This window comes from Taeniopygia guttata, chromosome 21 (assembly GCF_048771995.1).
Source record: "Taeniopygia guttata chromosome 21, bTaeGut7.mat, whole genome shotgun sequence".
In the NCBI taxonomy this organism is placed as follows: Eukaryota; Metazoa; Chordata; class Aves; order Passeriformes; family Estrildidae; genus Taeniopygia; species Taeniopygia guttata.
The window spans coordinates 969,077-989,597 of record NC_133046.1 but is presented as its reverse complement, the minus strand read 5'-3'; the positions used below and the strand labels follow the sequence as shown (position 1 = coordinate 989,597).

The following is a 20,521-nucleotide window of genomic DNA, read 5'->3' as shown; positions in this document are numbered from 1 at the left end:
GCAGAGACCAAAACCAGCAGAGCTCAGAGTGTACCTGCTCTAGCAAGTAATAGACTAGCCTGGTACCTCTGCATATACAAAGATTGCCAGCTCGTATCTTTCTGCAGAGAAGGTCCTTGGGGGTTTAAATAGAGAATTTTTCAGGAACAGCACCTTGACTTAAATTCTGGTGAGATGGATCAGAGAGAATGAGGCCTTTGGCATAGTCAGATCCTAGACCTGATCATGCTTAAAGCTGAAAGTCAACACCTTGAATTCTGCCCTGACAGAAGGAACATTAAATTCAGCTGTGTCAAGCTGCTGCAGAGCAAAGACTCAAAAATACTTTTGATACACAAGTACTATTAAATATCACTGAGGGATCATAACATTCTATCTGCTGGATTGGGTTGTAGCTGAGTTGAGCCTCAGTCACAATTAAATTGGTTGTGTAATTCTAAAATGACACTTACTGACATCTTTGCAAGAGAGGCCACGCTGCTTTTGTGATATGTTTGAGTGTGTTCTGTCACCTGAACAGGAAGAAGAGGTCGTGTGTGTTGTTTTTATAGCTCCTGTCTTGACAAGAGTGCAGAGTTGGTTTCTGTCTGGACCTGAATAAGTCTTTGTGAAGGTTATTAGCACCATTCTTGCTCAGAGCTACTAAAAAGAGAGGGGAAGCAGTAAGGGAAGAAAGAGAGAGATTAAAGGGGAAAACCCAGTAGGTTATAAATGCATTTTCCTCTGTGCTGGAGGTTAAATAATATTTTATGTGTGTGACAGATACTGTGATTAAGGAGCTGTTAGGCAGAATGAGAGCTGGGCAGCAAAGGGAGCAGAGATGCTTGAGGGAAAAGGGTACTAAGATGTTCTAGTGCTGAATTCTCTTGTGCATATCTACTGTGTGATATGTGGCTTTGTGTGCCTTTCAGTGGAGGGGAAAGAAAAGGATATTCTACAGACATTTAGGGTGTTTTTCCCTTTTGTTGCTTTGGCATCTTTTCTGTCTGAGATGTGTCACTGGTTACTAGTGACATTGCTTTAGAAAATGGTCAGAGGCTCTAATCTCTGCTGCTACTTCAAGGTCTAGGATTAGGAGCGTAGAATGGCATATGATAATCTTGTACATAAATCATGGCTTTAACAAATGGAAAAGGTTTATCCTGTTTACTCTGCTGCAGGCAGACTCGCCTCTCTGCGTCTTGCTCAGTTTGAGGCTCCTCAGTCACTGCAGAGCCTCTGGAGTTTCAGCTGTCATCATATACCCCTCATTCAAGTCAGTGAAACCTGGGCACTCAGACTGGGTTTTAGATCAGGTCAATAAATACTTGACCTATGCTGGGTTGTATTTTAATGTTCCACAGACGCCTGTCATTCCCAGAGGCTCTTCCTGTGTAAGCTGGGCTTCAGACAGGATGATATGCCTGTCTCATCTCATAAGCTTTTTACTTCCACTCAATGGACAATGTCTCATTGAAGCAGCAGTAAACAGGGAGCAGTGTGTGCTGTTAGCATGCACTACAAAGCTCTGTACTTCAGTCATTTAACACTACATGGGATTTAAAGCCCCCCCGCTTCCTTTTGCAGAAGACAGTGTGTCATTCCACTTCTTCAGCTGATTCACTTCTGACAGACAGCGGTGGAGAGAGGAGAAGGAGAAAAAGTAAAGTCTCATTTTGGAGGCTCTTTGTCCAGACTGAAAATAAGAGAAAGCCTGGATTGTTATAAGGTCCAGGTGAAGTGGAAATTCATGGCTGTTGAATGTTTGTGTGAGTAGTGGGGTGGTCCTTGACATCCTGTGGGGTCCAGCAGAAGTAGATCCCATGAAAAAGGTGGGCATATAATTTTCCAAAAGGTCAATCACTGGAAATGTTTTCTCTTCCCTCACTGAGCAGAGGAAGCCATGGAGTTAACAATCTAATGGATACATTAAAGCAGCACACAGTTGGGATGGGGTAATTATTCTAAATCCCTCTGATTAATTTGCATATATTAGATTGGTTGGGGAGGGACCTGCTGAGTACTGAGGTTTGTTCTGCCTGGTATGTGAGCCTTAACTCAGTGGATGCTTGTTTCCTTCTTTGTTAAAACAAAACAGCTCTTTGCTGTCTCCCTTTTAGGATTAATGTGTTCATAACACCTATTCAGAAGCCACAGAATAGAATTCTGCTCTTTTCCTGCTGGTGGTGGGTCAGTGGCTGAGGCAGCAATGGCAACAACCCTTTCTGTACGTTCCCAGAACTGTGTTCCACTGCTTCAGCTCAACCTCCCACCCCGGGACGGGTCACTGCCAGCGGTCACCCATCTAATTTGTCCTGAAGATAAAAAGATAAAACCCCAAATCTTTGAGGTGTCTGTATGTACTTAATTAAGTAAAATCTACCCACCTCAATATTTTACAGCACTAAGAGTGCTTGTTTTGTTTTGTTCCTTAATATTCCTTTGCAATATCTGCTACGTGTTGGTTTGTGGATGACCCGTGCAGTTGTAAATCATGTTGATTGACCCCGTGTCACTTTTGTTTTTGCTAAATGGCGTTGAGTTTCACAGATGACAGTGGAAGATCAGAGGTTTTAGTACCAGGGAGGCTTTGGACGTGAGGTGGCATTGGAAGAGCTGTGTGTGGCAGTGCCAGTAGAGTTATTATGGCCCTGCTGCTTCAGGCTGATTGTCATGCTGGATACACAGCTAGAGGATAGTAATTTGGTTCATTTTGGAGTCTCTGAGATAGGCTGCAGCCCAACAGGAGAACATCTGCTTTTCTTTTTGCTGAAGAACACTGCTGGAACTTCTCTGTGTACGTTCATGAGAAAACCCATTGCTTGATTTTATTAATATGTGATGATTTGGCTCCTTTTACCTACAGAAAATTACTTTTCAGAATAAAACACAAGAATATTGGCTATGAAAGGGGAAAATAAAGAGTGTAATTGTGTTAATTATCAGAATACCAGACATGTAATTAATATGCCATAGGAATAAAGCGCAAATGTACTAATAGCATATAATTGGACTTAAACTACACTCTTGGTAGAAGTCTCTGCAATGGAACTGTTGTGTTTGTGCTCCTTTTCAAATTAGCAATAAGGAATAAATTAACATCCATTTTCTTGCCCGTACAAAGGCAGAATCATATTGTGGGGCTGGGTAATGAATTCAGAGAATGCCTTTACATTCCCACATGGCTCTTGGGGAGGGGAATACTCATGCACATGGCTCTTCTCCCTTGCAGGGGGAAGGCAGAGAGGAAAACCTCATTGTGTGACCAGATGTTTGCAGAATACCATGAGCCTAACGAATACAAAACATCTGTAAGCTGAGAAATTTAAACACTGTCACCAGTACCTGTGAAAATATACCAGTTGGTTTGTCCACCCACCCTTTTATACCAGGTGTGTTACTGGACCATGTTGTCAGATAAAGAAATGGGGTAGGGGCAAGACACTGTCCCAGAGGGACATCTGTGATAGAACTGGGAAAAAAACCCATAGTTCTCCACTCAGCAAATACTTATGTTAATAAAGCCTAAATATTACTGAGGTCTTTAACAAGTATTGCTTTTCAGGTAAAGACTTGAAGTTCCAGGTATTTCAAGGTATTTACAGTATATCTTGATTCAAGGTATTTCAAGCTATTGCAGCACTTGTTAATTTTCCCTCCCTTCTTTGTTCCCTTCTTTCCTAAATATGTAAATGGAAAGCCTGGAAATTCTGTCTTATTCAATTGTAATGCACCTGTCACCACAGTATCGAGACACCTGCCTTTTGCTTCACAGAAGTATTGTGAGAGTGCATTAATTAACGCTTGTAAATGCTCGGAGATCCTGGGATGGAAGGTGCTAATGAGTTGTAAAATATTATAATGATGATGCAGAATATTCGGTCTCTCTTTGTAAGGAAGGACTTGCATCTGCCCTTCATTGCTTTCATGTTTCTGGATGCATATTTTGCTACAGAAGGTAAGTCTGAGCAGGAAGAAGAATTGAACAAGGTAGAAAGCTTGCTAAGGCTGCTGGCTTTCTTGTGAGGGAGCTGGTTGGTTTCATGTACTTCTTTGCTTATTGAATTTTCTTTTTGTCTCTCTGATGAACCCCTACTTCAATGGCTTGTTGAAAATTCTCTGAACATTCAGAAATGTCAGGGGAGAAGATTTTCTTCTTCAGATTGCCAAGGCCTTCATTTGCATCCCCTAAATCAATTCTCATACATGATCAAAGCAGTTCTGGAAATTTTCAAGTGTGGGGAAAACCAGTCCTGTAATTTTTTCTCCTCTAAAAGATACAGTCAGGTTCCAAAGCATTAAAAAGTAATAATAATAAAGTCTTAATCTACTGAATCTAAAAACACTCGAGTTTTATACCTGTGCTCAGAGTGTGTATATTGGGGACAGCAAGATTAGAAATTATCTAACAGGTCACCTATGTGTGTTTTGTCTTCCAGCTGGCAGGGGCATTGCTCTGGCATTGTGTTGTGGGGTTTTCTTTTGAATGACCAAAAGATGCCACTACTGCCTGTTGCCTTATGAGAGTATTCTGGGGTTTCATAGACCTTGTTGTGCAGAATTAATCCTTTATATTCACCCCAAATTATCTTTTTCTTAGCCTCGTAATTGTTTGTTCTTCAGTCATGTCAGAACCAGAAAACACCAAAATTCAAATTCCCCAAATAGTTCAGGATTGTCTTATTTCCTTTTCCAGTGGGGATGGGAGCAGCTAGATTGGTGCTGTTACAGCTTCTCAGAGCTGCTCTCTTGTTGCCCTCATCTAATATTTAGCTTGGGTGTGCATGCAGCTCTCTCATGAGTTTAATTACTGCATAGTCTCTGTGGCAATTGGTCCCTTCTCAGAAGTGGTTTCAGGGCAGCTGTGATAAACTGGTGGAGGAGATAAAGCTGGGTTTTAACTTCCCATTAAAAGAAATCGTCATCTGCAAACACTCTACTATGCAGACACTAATTGCACTGAGATGAAAAACAAGCCCACACTTGGTTCCAGACCCTTTATTTAAAGGTAACCATTTTCTCAATGCAGTTCTAGACTGTTTGAAGTTTGGGCCCTTTCCCTATACAAATCCCTTCAAACAAGAGGTAAGTCTAATGTCCAGAAGTAACAGTGAATATTCTGCATATATTCAAAATCATTTATGATCTGAACTCTAACAAGCAGATCCAGATATGATGTTGATGCACCCGAGCACGTCCTGCTGCTCCCTGTATTCAGTGTGCATTGCCTGCCTTTCAGGAGCAGGCAAATGCATTCATTTCTCCCTATCACCCTATCTTTCCTCTTCTGGCTGCTCAGCTCCACTCTGACAAGCACAATAAATGTGTCCTCCTGGGTCCTTGCAAGCCAGGCATTAGTCACACTGTGCATTTCAAGGACATCAGGCCGATAGGTTTTCAGCTGAAACAGAAAACATGTCCTGCCAGGAGCCATTTGTTCCAGTTTTGTTGCTTACCAATAAAATAAAGATCAATGGTTTTTTGGAACCAGAGAAGCAGGTCAGAGAGTAGGAGGGAGATAAGTGGTAAAATGAAGTTGCTGAAGTTAGTTCCCTGAATTTCTCTGAAATAATGGCATGTGGCATTTGAGATGGAGTGAGGATCTCTGCCAGCGTGGGAAATGAGTTTCCTCTGGCAGACAGGAGGAACAGGACAGCTCTTGCCTAACAGCAAACAGGACTGGTGCACAGCAGGTCCCACACTGGGTGATTGAAATCAAATTGAGTTTTGTGAAACAAAATGAGAGGATGTTGTATTTGCCTCACTTCCAGAGAAAGTGCCAGTGGAACATCCATGGTGACAGGGATCAGGATTTCATGTGGCTGCCTCACCTCGTGTGCAGGGCCCATCCTGTCTGCATCAGCCTCTCAACTGCCTGTTCAAACCTGTCACCCAAGGAAATAAAGCCATTGAATTGATCCTAAAATACAGGCTAAAGAATTGTTTGCTTTACTGAATCAGTGCCTTAGTCACAACTGACTCGGAGGAGTTTTGCTTAGAAAGTGAAATGCCATCAATGCCTTCTCCTTCCTTGGAAATTTCCCAGTTTCAGCATGACTGATTCAGCTGATTAATTCATCTGAGCTGGTAGTGTCATTGTGTAATAAATAAGGTTTACCCGGACATAGCATTTCTTCTCTTAAAAGCGTCTCTTCTTCCTAATTCTGCAGAATCAGAACAATTTAAACAAGTCCTGATGGTAACACTGAAGCACCCTTCTCACTGTGGTCCTTGGTGCTCTGCTTTCTCCTGTTAGAATGCATGATACAGCCCTAGTGAAATGGAAAGCTACTTTAGAATGTTGTTTTGCCACACCTAATGATAACTTATTTTGCAAAAAATGTTTTAAGAGAGAATGTGTATGTAAATGCCGGCTGGCCAGACATTCAGCCCTCTTCAGATACCTTTACACTGACATTAAAGCTGTGTCCATAGTTAGATTCCTAATCAAAATCCAGTATTTGGGTGAGTACTGGGTGTGTGTTATGCCATATATTCATCAATGGGCAATCATCTCTCAACTGATGAGATCTTGCCTAGCAAATCTTTACTAATGGGCTGGTTCTTACTCAGACAGTACGTTAGTAAGCCTAGTTTGAGAGTCACACTGTGCTGGACAATCCTCCTCTCCACACAAAAGAAAAACACATCATGTAGCACCCTGTCAGCTGAAGCTGCGTTGGCAGAATGTAAAGACTCAGCTCTCTGGCAACAGATGGGCTCCAGGCTTCTTCTGACATGATCTGCCATCCAGCATATGTTAGCCAGGCTGAGAAATCAAGGAGGTTTACACTGAGGCTTTAGCTTTATTTTAAAAAAGAAGATGTCTTAGCTCGTGCTAGAGCAGCTGCCCTCCAGTCCATGGAGTAACTGTGGAGTACCTTGGCTAAGGAGAGCTCCAGCGCACAGGATGGAACTGGGGATGTTCAGTGTCTCGGGCCTCGGGGTGCGGCTCTCCAGGCTCTGCAGACAGAGTGAACAGCGAGCAAAAGCGGTTGGTTTTGGGCATGGAAGAGGAAGAACATTTTTCCTTTGGACATCCAAATGTACCAGCTTGTACAGACCAGATTCTGTCACCTCTGAGGCCCGAGTGGCTGCTCCAGGGCAGGTTTCTCCAGGTTTCTCACTTTTGCTTTCTCCCCGAATTCGAGTGTGGGGTGACCAGGTAGTGAGCCCTGCGCTTGCCTCAGGACGGAGGAGGAGGCTTTTCCAGCACAGATCAATCTTTGTATTTAAATTGCACAGGAAATAAGGAAATACCACATCTCTAGGATCCTGAACATTCTGGGCTTTATTTTTATTTCACTGTGGGAGTGAAATGGCTAGTAGGTACAAAGCATGAGTACTCAGATCTAATTATAAAATAAGTTCCTTGCATTTTAATTGTCAAAACTCAGATTATGGTATTGATTATTTTTTTCTTTGTTGAAATATTTTCTCATTGGAATTTTGGATAGTAGAGCAAAGAACTTTTCTATTATAGGACTTGTTCTGTGCAACTTAATGAAAATTATTGACTTATATAGCACTTGGAATTTTTTCCAAACAGAAATAATATTTTGCTTTGATAGAAGTCACTACACTAAAAAGGTTTGTTACTCTGCAGGGCAGACTGAGCGATGCACCAAGGTGTGTTTGTGTTTGGACACATTCCTGCAGGATTGCACTTCTAGAGCTGAGAAAACAGCAAGGCAGGGTGCTGGGTTGGATTTCATGATAATAAAGGTCTTTTCCAACCTAAATGATGCTGTGATTGTTTGTACCCGATGCTTGTAGCACCAGGCGTTGGCAGTTTGTTCATCCGAGCTGCTGACTGGGCTGTGCCCCCATTCCCAGCGTGTCCCTGTACCTGCCTGCCTCTGCCACCAGCTTTGGCTTGGGTAAAACCCAGCGGTTCTGTCTTTTTTTCTGAAAAGATGTGTGAATGTTAGGGCGAAAACATTCAAATACCTTTATATGGGGTTAATTATTTCTTAAATAGCTTCATACGGGGTTTAACTCTGCCTATCGACTTGGGGGCCTAATCAGCTGTGTGAAGCTTTGGCCAGGCACCAATTGAAGTCAGTAGTGTGAGGCTTTGGACGGGCACCAGTTTAAATCAGCGGTGTGAGGCTTCGGAGGGGCAGCAGCTCCCCTCAGCCGTGTGAGGCGTTGGGGAGGCCCCTCTGCTCCCTGCCCGCGGTACGAAGCCAAACGAAGCCCAGAGCGCCCGGAACAGCAGAGGCGCTCCGGGCCCGGCGGGCGGGAGGAGCCCGTGAGGGAGCGGCGGTGCCCGTGAGGGAACGGCAGTGCCCGTGAGGGGAACACCATGGCAGTGCCCGTGAGGGAGCGGCAGTGCCCGTGAGGGAGCGGCGGTGCCCGTGAGAGGAACACCATGGCGGTGCCCGTGAGGGGAGCACCATGGCAGTGCCCGTGAGGGAGCGGCGATGCCCGTGAGGGGAACACCGTGGCAGTGCCCGTGAGAGGAACACCGTGGCAGTGCCCGTGAGGGGAACACCATGGCAGTGCCCGTGAGGGAGAACCATGGCGGTGCCCGTGAGGGAGCGGCGGTGCCCGTGAGAGGAACACCGTGGCGGTGTCCGTGAGAGGAACACCGTGGCAGTGCCCGTGAGGGAGCACCATGGCGGTGCCCGTGAGAGGAACACCCTGGCAGTGCCCGTGAGGGAGCGGCGATGCCCGTGAGAGGAACACCATGGCAGTGCCCGTGAGGGAGCGGCGATGCCCGTGAGAGGAACACCCTGGCGGTGCCCGTGAGGGAGAACCATGGCGATGCCCGTGAGAGGAACACCATGGCAGTGCCCGTGAGGGAGAACCATAGCGGTGCCCGTGAGTGAGCACCATGCCCGTGAGGGAGCACCATGGCAGCACTGCCGCAGTGCCCTCAGCGCCGGGGGCGGGGCGCGCCGCAGCCCGCGGGGGTCCGCAATGGGCTCTCCCGGCCCCCCCCGCCCCGCGCCGTTGGTTCGCTCCCTCCCCCGCCTGTGCCCGGCGCGGGCCCGGCCGCCATTTTAGGAGCCGCCGGCGGGGTGGGCGGGGGAGGGAGGGGAGGGACGGTGAGCGGAGCGGGGCCGCGCAGCGCTTCTTCTCCTCCCTCCTCCTCTTCCTCCTCCTCCTCCTCCGCGGGCCGAGCCGAGCCCTCCGCCCGCCGCACAGCGGAGCCCGGACCAGCGGGGGCGCCAGCCGGGGCTGCGCGCTGCCGTCCCCGCTCCGCGCTGCCATGCCGGCCCCCGCCGCCCGCCTGCTGCTCGCCGCGCTGCTCTGCGGAGCGGCCGCGGCCGCTCGAGGTAACGCGGCTGGGGCGGGCGGGGGAGGCTGCGCGGCACCTTGGCCACGGTCCGGGTCGCCCGGCGAGCTGCGCCGCGGGCGGGCGAGGGGACGGTGTCCTTGGCGCCCTGCGCAGGGGAGGGAGCGCGGAGGCGGGCGGACATCGAGGGCAGGGGAAGGGGGGAGGATGGAGCTGCGGCCGGGATGACTCTGCCGCGGCCATTGCACCTGCAGAGGGGACGAGCGGATGGCGGCTCGCCCTCCCGGCTCACCTGCGCCCAGGGGCCCCGAGCCGTGCCAGCCGCGGAGGGCACGGCCCGGCCCGGCCCGGCCCGGCGGGGGATGCGCGGCGGCGGCGCTCGCTGTGTCCGCCCGCCCGTTACATAACGGGGCCCGGGCGGGCGGGGGGCGGCACTTGTTGCCGGGAGGGTCCAGCGGCAGAGCCGGCCGGAGCGGGGCCGGGCAGAGCCGGAGCGGAGCTAAAACCCCTGGGCAGGCGGGCCTGGCTGGGCTGGGCTGGCGTGGGAAAGCTCCGTGCGGGGATGAGCCGGAGCAGCGCCCGGGCCAGCCCGTGCTGCTGGCGATGTGAGCGCGGGCCTGGTGGCTATTGATTGATCCCGAGGAGCAGCAGCATCATACGCATTGCGGGGCTGTTCCCCGGCAGGCTTCAGTGAGAGGCTCGGAGACGCTTCCTCACCTGAAGGTTACCCCTGGCAGCGGGAATGCTGCTTCTGCAAGATTCAGCTGATCGCATGATGAGATTTAAGAGCGTTGAAAAGCAGCGTACATTAGAAGCGCGGCTGTAAAATGGCTTATAAATAACGTTGAAGGGAAGTTCTAGATCTGAAAAACAGCTCGTTATGGATACATCTTGCTGCAGTTTCCCTGTGTGGGAAGAAGAAGCTGATGCTGTAGTATGTCTCGAAAGTCCTCTGCCAGCTGTTCTGACAGTGGCCATCATTTACCTGTGTGAGATCCCTCGAGTACAGTCTGTTCACCAGCGTTCATGGTATCGCTAAATGTAGTATTTACCACACCAGTACACAAGCACAGTGTCTTTGAATTCCATCGTTTGAAATTAGGAGTAAGATTAAGATCAAAAACCATTTTCCAAGAAAGCTGCTTGGAAACAAATGGCAGATTTAGGCAGCATTACCCAGGACAGTGCTGGTAGGCAGATTTTCTGCAGCTTGTTGGAGGCAGTACCTGTTTTCAGTCAGACCTACAGAGCTGCTGGGCTGCAGGTCCTGATCTGTTTAGCTTCATCACACATAACTGAGTTACAGAATGAGGGCTGATTCAGTGTAGTATGTGCAGCTGCCTTAGTCCTTGCAGCGTTTTGGCTGCTGTAGGTAGGCCTGTTAATAATATTATGCGGAGATGCACTTAGTGACAAGTAAGCTCTGGGCTGCTCGTTTTTATTTCCCTGTTGTTAGGGTAGGGATTTGTTTGGAAGCATTTATGGTAAGCTTTCCATTTTGTGCTGTATTGCTAGTTCCTTTTTTTTTTTTCCGAGTACAGTTGAACTTGCCAGTTCTGCCATTCCTGTTGTTGGAACAGGGGAGTGAAAAGTGGGGTGTTGTTTTTTTGGGTTTTTTTTTTTTTTTTTTTTTTTTTGTTGTTTTTTTTTTATGATGGAAAGAAAGCGAAATAGCATTTGGGGGACGTGATCTTGCACAAAAGGCAGGTGTGGGCTAGCTGACCTACCATCTTCCCTGTAGTTATTTTAAGGGGTGCAGAGAGTGATTTTTGGGTTCTAAAGAGGCATTTTCCTGTCCAGCTGGTGCAAAACTCCTAATTGAATTTGTTTTGTAATCGATCAAGTTGACCCAAATATTTCTAAGCTGGTAGCAGTGGAAAAGCAGTACCTAGCAGTGCATTCTGGCTGTGTTTGCGGGTGAAGCAGTTGGATGTCTCTGACCAGAGCAGGCTGGGGAGTGGAATGGAGCAGCTCCCAGAGGAGGAGGCAGCTCATGGCTGCTGCTTCCCTGGGCCTGACCAGGCAGAGTGGCAGACCTCTGTTGTCTTGGGGCCTTCCAGCTCACTGTCGTTTAGGAAGGGTATTGATGGAAGTAATACTATCTTGAAGAAACTTTGCTGATCTGTGATTATTTCAGGAAGTTATGTGGTGCTGTGAATGTCTTAAATCCAAACCACAAACCACTTTGTTACTACCACAGTCTTGCTGCAGATGTTTCTTTGACACAGAAATAGCCTTTTTAATATAGGGCTGTGGATTAAGTAGGTTTCTTTCTCCTTTCTAGAGGCAAGGAAATGTAACACTACCCTAAAGCATTATTTGGCTATTTATGTGGCCTGTTCTTTTTTTTGTTCTCCAAGTATTTATGAAAGTAAGAATTAACCAGTACGAGACCTCTCTACAATATATAGTGCTTGGGAAAGCATTATATACAGCCATCTGTTCATGTAAAAAATTTTAATCTCTTTTTCTGTATGTGTTATTTAAAATAATGCACTGCTGTGGAAGCTGAAATGGAGGAGAGATGGTCTGGGCAAGCATGGTTTACACTGCATTTTGAATACTCCTGTGCTGGTTGTCCTCTTCCATGTTACCAGGCTGCAGGTTGTGCTGTCTGTGCTGAGGTAGCTGGAAAATTTGACAACAGAAACTTCTGAATAATGTATCTTTGGTTTGAGGTCGTAATGTTACTGCAGACACAAAATAACCAGTTGCAGATAATTGCAAAGATTTTTTTTTAAGGAGTAGGAAAGAAGCTGGGATCATGGGCTTCAGTGTGTCATGAAAGTTAGAAGGGTTGAAGTCAAACCCAGGTCAGGCCACAGCTCTGCATAATGTGACCATCCCACAATTTAGAATTCTGATATTCTGGGTAAAGCAGTGTTTCCTGCCATGAAGCCCAAGTATGTGGTAGCTGAGTGGCTTGTGGCTCTGAAACTGTTATGCAGAGAGGAAGAAACTTCTGTAGTCATTAAAGTTTTCTGAAGAAAAGCTCTTCTGCCATTTTTCTGAGCCTTATCTCATTCCCTTTAGTTCCCTTGGGAGAAGTCTCTCTGGAACATGGTTTGTGGTGTTAAGGGCCACATATCTTGTAGCATTATCATTGTTGTCAAAGACAGAAATGATGCCTCAACTTGAGAGAATTCAGTGAGGTGGAACCCTGGTCTTAAATAAATCTTGTTTTGTGCTCTAATTTATTTGTTTTGTACTGATTTACTCACATTGGCTTCTGTAGGGACTAAACCTCCTTAGGAGTCTTTAGAAGGGATTATTGGAAGCCTCAGTGCCTTTGAAGAAGTGTCTGTCTGTCCTTTGTTTATAGTATTAGGTCTCATCTCACTTGCTTTGTGTCTGATTGAAAACAAGTTGCAGCTACTGCTCCCAGTGGGTTTCTCTGTTTTTAAATGGAGTCAACAAGTAGAGCCAGAAGTGCCAGCTATACTGGGGTGATGTTTGCTGTATTTCTAAATACTGTTTCCTTTCAAGGAGCAAAGTCTGTATATATGACAACAGTTAAAAGGAAAAGGGTTTCCACTCTTGCACTATAATTAGCAACATTTAAGATAACATTTATTAAATTAGTGTTTGTAGTTAAAGGCTTATGTTTTCTATTTCAGTCTTCTGTTTAGTGTAAAATATTTTAAATTTCACTTGAAATTAAGGCTTTGTTGTCTTAATCCTATTTAAACTGTTTTGTGGTGGAATCTTTGTTTTCTCTGCCAGGCTTTTATCCAAATTCAAATTTGGTCAGCTCTGCCTAAGGTCTTTGGTGCTCTGAATGTTTCTTCTGTTGCAGTTGTGGATAGTAAAAATTGCAAATAGTTTCTAATTGGTCATTTGCATGTCTCTTAGTTTCATCAGGCTTATAGCAAAACTTCCATGTATCTTTGTGCAAATAAAATCAGATTTAGGCAACTGGTTCAGTGGAAAACAGGAAACTTTCTATAACTGGTGATAAATTATTTTTCTCTAGGCAAAATACAATTTAATAAAACCCTGTTGAATCCCTACAACTATTGGTTTGAATGTGGTCTTTGAAGAGTTAGTGTTAATTGTACAGGCTGATAGTGTGGGCAGCTGATGGATTATAAATGTTATCTTGTGCTCCAGTGTATGGCAGTTGAGCGTTCAGAGCAGGAGTTAAAAGTGCTCCTTAACTGTGGCAAAGAATCCTAGACAGATCTGAAACTGTGGGATGAATTTCAGCCAGGAGCCATAGAGGGTAATGGTGGATGTCTTTGCTGTTCCTTAATCCGTGTCCTGGGGCATCTCCTGGGTATTCCAGGTGAGTCTCCTGGCTTCGCTCCCTCGTGCTTTGCTGCTGCCTTCAATTCCCAGCAGTGGAAATGGCAGTTTGTCTTGGAACCTCGCACTGTGGGCGAGTTCCATGCTATCAAGGTCAGCATTGGAGCAGAACTTGTGTTCAGTTTTATCCCATTGTTTGGACCTGGTTGAAGGACAGTGACTTTTGATAAAATTCTAGGTTTGAGAAAACCTAGTTAAATAAACAAGTACAATACATATTTTCATTACCACTGGTTTATTTCAAGTTGCTTATATCCAAAGTTAATCCTGGGTCTTTTTCGTTGGAGACTGGAGGCAGGAGCTGTGAGTGGCAGGCTGGGCAGGACAGAACACACATTGTAATCAGGCCAGGCTACGCCTTCTCTTATTCAGCTTTGCTTTCAGGGTGGAGAAGGCATATTTTATTGTGTAGCTCTTCGCTCCTTGGCTGTGGTTAGGTACTACACAGATTTGTTCTTTTAATGATACTGCTTGAAATTTCATCAGAACAGTACTAAATTATGCCTGTTCAAGGTAAGACACGTTGAAGTTTTTATTGTCTCACTGGAAGGCATCCTTGTGATCTCTTGCATCCAGAGGAAGACAATTAAGCAAAAGATACACAGTAATCAGTTTTTGTCAGACCTTCAGGACAAGTAAAGGACTCTTTGCTAGTTCATCTGTGTTAACAGAGACTATAATTCTCTTTTTGTGAATTTTTTAATGCATTTTTCATGAAGTCTCAAAGGTACATTTTCAGAATGAGGATTTTGTTGTTATTGTCGCTAGATTGAGCAAACAGCTTTCAAACTCTACTACTTGTTATTGAGTTTAATATGTTTAACCAGTTAATTCTAAAGAATTTTTTTTTAAAATTAAACATCTTGATTCAATTCTAACAATATGCAACGTGGCTAGACAGCACTGTATATTAGAAGTAGTTAATTAGAAGAAAAAGGGTTCCAACTACAGTCCTTTCTGGGTGAGGTGTGTTTAATCTTTGGTCATGTAGGTGCCAGATCCCATCTGAGTTAAATAAACTTCTGCCCACTTGTAAGAAGAAAACAGAAGTTCTCAGAAAGGACTTTGATAAGTACATTTAATTTTAGTATTTGCTTTCAAATTACAGAACTGAATTAATCTGATTGACTTAATAGCCTGTGATTAAAGTTTCCATACTAGCCTTAAACCCAGCTGCCCTGCCTACCTGTTCATCTACATTCATTAATTCTTTTAGGCAGCAGGAAAAGGTTGCTGCTGGTTATCTGCTGGATTGTATCCTGCAGCATCAACCATTGCTTTTGGGAAGGAAGTATCCTTGCTTTGAGGAGCATTCCCTTTGCTGCAGAACAGTCAGGCTGGTCTGTTCTGGTTCAGGAGACAATAGCAGATGGTATTTTCAAACCTGGTGTTGGAGGCTGTTCCTCCTCCTGTAAGCAGCAATTACCTGCCAGAGCAGAGCTGGGAGTGGCTGGTGCTGTCCTCGTGGGACGTGTTCTGTCAGGCTGGAGAGCAGGAGGGTGTTCTGTCAGGCTGGGTGTTGTGTCAGGCTGGGTGTTCTGCCAGGCTGGGCAGCAGGAGGGTGTTCTGTCAGGCTGGGCAGCAGGAGGGTGTTCTGCCAGGCTGGGTGTTCTGTCAGGCTGGAGAGCAGGAGGGCTCTGCAGGAGCATCTCCATTCAGGGTGACACCTTGGGACATGCCTGTGCTTAGCTGGCCTTGCAATTTCTTTGTGCCCACTAAAAGGCAGGCAGAAGTCTTCAAGCTGCCTGTGCCAGCACAGCTCCCCCCACTTGACTAGATTAAATGCTCGTTGGGATTTACAGCAGATTCCAGCTGAGGCGCTTACAAATAGTGTGAATATTGTATTTCAAAGAAACCAGTGTGGTTTATCCCAGTTAAATGGCAAGAGATTAACAGCTCAGGGCACTTTGTTAGTGTCGAGTTTGGGATAGGTTGCTGTTCTGGTTTGAAATTACCAGTCTGTATTTGAACAATTTATGTAGATTGCAAGAGTTCTGTGGCAATTAAACGACCCTTCACAGTCCAGCATTTAATGCTATTTAAGCAGCTGAGATCAGGATAATACTTGGTTCAGTTTGATTGAAGGGAAGCAGTGAGGTATTGCTCATGAGCTGTACTTCATATTTCAAATGCTAGCTTGAGAATTCCTTCCAGTGTGTGGTTATGCTGAAGTCAGTAGATCACAAATATGGATAGCAGGCCTTTCCTGGATATTCAGCAGTAAGTTTGGTGTTTTAAAATCCAGTGATGTTTAGCCTTCATACACACAAAGGGATTTAAGCTTTATGTTTTAAAATCTGGTGATGTTTTAGCCTTCTAAAACACAAAGGGGTTTAAGCTTTATGCTTTATGATTTTATTGTCTGCAGCACAATAAAAAGACATGACTTTGCTTTCAACTGGGCCTGTTGTTTGAAGGTTCACTAGACTCTGCAGATGCTCAGCATACTCAAAATTCTGTTCATATGTGGTTACAGTACTTCAAGGTTTTATAGAACTCCCTACCCAGCAGTAGTGGGATTTAGGAAGTTGCTAAATTAGGAGAAGATTTCTCAGAACATTAAAAAAACCTAAGTATTTTTGTAATCCACATTCAGAAGCATTAGAATGGAGATGGAGGGTTTTTTTCTGGCAGAGATCTGTTCTGGTATTTTATACCACATCCTTGCAAGGATGAAGATGAACGGATGAAAGGACTCAGATTTTCAGTTGGGGTAAGTGTCCCAGATGTACTGACAGAAAAACACAACTGTGACCTCCTGAAGCCAAAGCTGTGTTGGTGACATGGTTTTCTTGAGGTCAGGTGTGAGTTGTGGCTGAGTGTTCCATGGGAGCCTCAGACCTGAGCAGTTCCTGGCACCTTCCCTGGGAGGGAGGAGTGTGTTAGCGGCTCTGAGAGGAGCAGGTTTGTTCTGAACGCGCGTTCCTGGGAGGGTGCTGCAGCACCGAGCTTCTCGGGGTGAATAGAGCAGTGTGCTCGGCATTTACTGCCTCTGTGCTGTGCTGCATGCTGGAAGTGTGCCTGGGTGAGCCTACCGAGGCAATAAACAGAGTGCTGCCATATTAAGTGAAGCCACATGGAGTAATTAAACACAGTTTGCATTAAAACAGTTCCTTGTGAGATCTTTCTTGCTGCATTGTTATGGGTGAAGAGATGATATATCCTGACTGCTGTTGCTACTAACGAGTAAAAGATTGCAGATGAAAGCTTATTGGGAGTATTATGGTTTCCTGTATGAGTTCTCTAGGTCTAATAATTTATTGAAGTGTCCTTTTATCACTGTCTTTAATTCCCCTAGGTAAGCATATGGCACGTGACATGAATCCCTTTTAGTTTGTTGAAGAGGCAGGATTCAAGAGTCTGAGCTAGCCTTCCACCTCTGCCTGTTTTGACAATTGCTTATTTAATTCTTTAGAGGTGAAGTAGCAGGACTCAGCTGTGTGGTAGTGTTCAAGCTGTAGTGTATATTCTGCTGTAATTGCACAGGCATGCATTTCATAAGTTTTAAGTTCTCGGTCTCCTGCAGACCAAAACCTGGGTGATGTTGCCTGTGGAATGCTCTTTGGTAGGTTTGTTGTAACCTCTAGCAAAGCATTTCTTATATGCATTGTTTGCTGAAGATTACTTGGTTTTGTCTGGTAAGAGTCATTTTCAGGCCCTTTAGGATGTTTCTCAGTAGACTCAAAGCAGCTGGATACATGCAATTTTCCAGAATTGCATGTGGGAAAATTGCATGTGCTATTAAGGAGACTTCACCATCCGGGAGCCACTCATGCAGTCACACTTTATCACCTGAGCTGGGGATCATAGCATAAAGCCAGATATTTAATAATTAAGGGACTCTCCTGCTGGATTGTCACACACTAGATGACAACTAGTAGCGAACATGATTTGATCTTGCATCTTTAGTGATGTAGTAGAAAAAACTCCTTTTGAGGCTGACAGGGAAAGAGACTGCATTTCTTTGCAGCAGAGGAAGACCAGTCATCTTGAGACAGGCTCAGGTGATCAATTTGAGGCTTTTCTGTGCGGAGGTGAAGGATGCTCTCATGTGAGATTTTTTAGTGGAGTTTCCCAGTATCTTGAAACAACTACAACAGAGATGAAGTTTGACCTCTTTTCCACCTGTTTTCTTAATGATAGTGAAACCCCCTATACAGGACAAAAAGCTGACATGAGAACAAGTCTTCATGTTCTGAAGAGCAGTCCACCAGCGGTATCCCAAGTTTTCTGTGGTGGGGGGAAGCAGAGTGTAAACAAACCCTGGTGTTTTGTGTTCCCTAGTGTGGTGCTGAGAGGTTTTGCTGGTGTCACACTTGGCACTGATGGCAGCAGCTCCCCATCACTGTTATAAGGTTTTTCAATTGCACTTCAGGGGCATCTTAAATCCCAGCATAGTTAGAAACTAATTAAAATTCTCCAAGTAACTTTTGAAAAGCCTACAGGGACACTCAAATTTTGTGAACATACTTAGCTAGGATTTTGTCTCAAATCTTTTAGTTTATTAAAACCTTGATTCAGAATTATAAAAGAGGAAAATACTGAAATTAGTACTATAAAGCATTTTTAAAAGATACTGTCAGTTTCAAATGTTTTGACTTTGTATTTTGTTTCCTTTCAGTTAACAAGCATAAGCCATGGATTGAAACAACCTATCATGGCATAGTTACAGAAAACGACAACACAGTGCTCTTGGACCCCCCTCTAATAGCCCTGGACAAAGATGCACCTCTGCGTTTTGCAGGTAAAGAATTCATCTGCATTCCTGTCTGAAGATGTGGAAATGCTTTCCTGGGGGCAAATACTCTGTGTTAGTGTGTTTTCCCTAACAGTAGCATAACATTTAATGCTTTTAGATCCTAGGAAATGTGTGTGCATGGACCAGTGTTTTATTTCAGGTTTGCATCTGTATCCAAGTGTCCAAACCAGAAAGTACTTTGCTATTTCATGTGTACATGGTAATTTTTCTGGTGGTTTATTTTTGTTTTCATATTCTTTTTCTCAATCCTCTAGATTCCACATTTCACAGCATTCAGCGTGGGAGTTCTGAAATAATGATTTTTTTACCATTCTGAAGAGAGTTTTGGTTTCCTTAGCATTTTTTATTTGTGTCTCAATAAAGTGAAAATACTAATTAGTAGAATTAAGATTGCATGTTTATGATAAGTTTGCTTAACAGTCTAGGGTATTTTAAAACCTGAACAACTTCTCTTGCTGAAGAAAAGGCTTTTTCTCCTCTAGCAAAGAATATAGAGAATGATATGCAAGATATTTGCCAAGTGTGGGCTAATTGTCAGGACTGACAATTTTCTTTAAAACTTCTTCAGTAGATTTTTTAATGAAAACTTTTGTTTAGGAATACTGTATTCATTAATTGGATGCAGTATTATGGGAAGTTATTTTTTTTAATTGACAGTGGTTAGAATGATGTGTTTGACGAATACCACTCGGCATCTGCAGGCATTGAAATTACTTGTAGTAGATAACACAAGCTTAAATTGGATATTTGGAGAAGCTTATTTAGTTAAGCAAAACCTGAGAGTTAAGAATCCTAGTGAAGTACCTAAAGGATGTGACATGAGCCATTTTTGGGAGCATTGCTTAGCCTGGTTTTATGGAGGAAGAGAGGAGAGTGATTAAATTAAATTAGAGCCATTTGAAAGGTTCAGCACCTGACTGCATTGAATGCAGCAATTTTATGGCAGTTTGGTCACAATTTTCTTGAGGTACTGCTTAAAGTAACAGTTTTGTTGCATTATCATAAGGCTGTAATTATCTCCAATGAAGTTGAAGATAATGGAAATTTGCTATTCAGAAGTTGAGAGATAATACTAAACCTCTAAAATTCAAACTTCCTCACGTATTGGGTACATATGGCAGAGGCTTTTCTGCTGTCTTAACTGGAAATAAAACTGCTGTCTGTGGACAAAAAACTTTCATTGCCAAATGAAGACGCTTGTGTTGGGGTACACAAAATCTGTTAATTAAGAAGAGGAATGGGAAGCCTGAATTGTGTTCTCAGGGATGAGGAGAACATGAATCACCTCTTTCAGTTCTTAAGTGCTTTAAATGTAGGTGCTGGTAGTTCAGCAACATTGAACAGATTCTGAAAATGGCAGTTTTATACCTCTTGGATAGGAATGTTTTCAAGAAAGTACTGTCAGAATATCTTCAAATATTTTGCTGTGTTTGCAGAGGAAAATCCAATGTCAAAGCATTTCTTAAATGAGACTTTTCCCATTGGGTTGATCTAAATTGTATAAACCTGCTTTCATTAAATGAACATTTTTATCAACTGGAAATCATATAAACAGAATATATTTGTATAAACAATATATTTTAGCTTTCAAAAACTGATATTTCTTAAACAGCAGGAGCAGACCAGTGGATTTAAAGAAATTAAGTTTTGAGTATGGCATGTGAACGTTGTAAGGAAATTCTCGGTACGAGACTCTTGGGTTTGAATTGCATAAATGTCGAAGGACTGTGCCCTGGGGCTCTGTGGAAGTGTTTGTGGGCATTAAATGGAGCAGTCCTGCAGCCTGTCCTTGAGGAGCCCAGGTGGGTGCGTGCTGCCTGTTCCCAGCGCTGCTGGAGCTGTGCTCACGTCCTGGCACAGACCCTGAGGGTGCCCAGCACGTATGGGGGGATCCGTGTGAGGAGCCACGGGCCAGGGATGTGCTTTCACAGCAAAACAAAGCCCTGCTCAGGATTAAATGGCTGCTCCAGCCCGTACTGCTGTACTCCTGCTTATAAATCAAATTTATTCCTGCTTCAAAAGGCTGGATATTTTCATTAATTGTGCCCTCTAGCTGAGCTGTGAAACTTCTGAACTGTCTGCAGATTTAAAATACTTTAAGTAGAGCTTTTCTGCTTTATTTCAATTTTGAGCGTGTCGAAACATCTCGAAATGAGTTCATTTAGATGCTTTGTAGTACATGAACTGTGGGGCCAGTAAAAGTAACATTAATTGCTTTGCTCACTCTGTGCTTG

At 44.4% G+C, this 20,521-nt stretch overlaps 1 protein-coding gene across 4 annotated transcripts in view; it reads left to right on the top strand.

The window, feature by feature from the left end:
- The first annotated feature begins 9,007 nt into the window (after positions 1-9,007).
- CLSTN1 (calsyntenin 1) overlaps positions 9,008-20,521 on the top strand; it is a 29,949-nt gene continuing 18,435 nt past the window's right edge. The window contains exons 1-2 of one of the 4 annotated variants that reach the window (XM_030289247.4): positions 9,008-9,263; positions 18,150-18,272. In XM_030289247.4, the coding sequence (XP_030145107.4) occupies positions 9,197-9,263; positions 18,150-18,272 (190 nt within the window). In that variant the 5' untranslated portion in view covers positions 9,008-9,196. The remainder of the gene's footprint in view (positions 9,264-18,149; positions 18,273-20,521) is intronic. The other 3 variants (XM_030289248.4, XM_030289249.4, XM_030289250.4) reach the window with 3 other exon arrangements.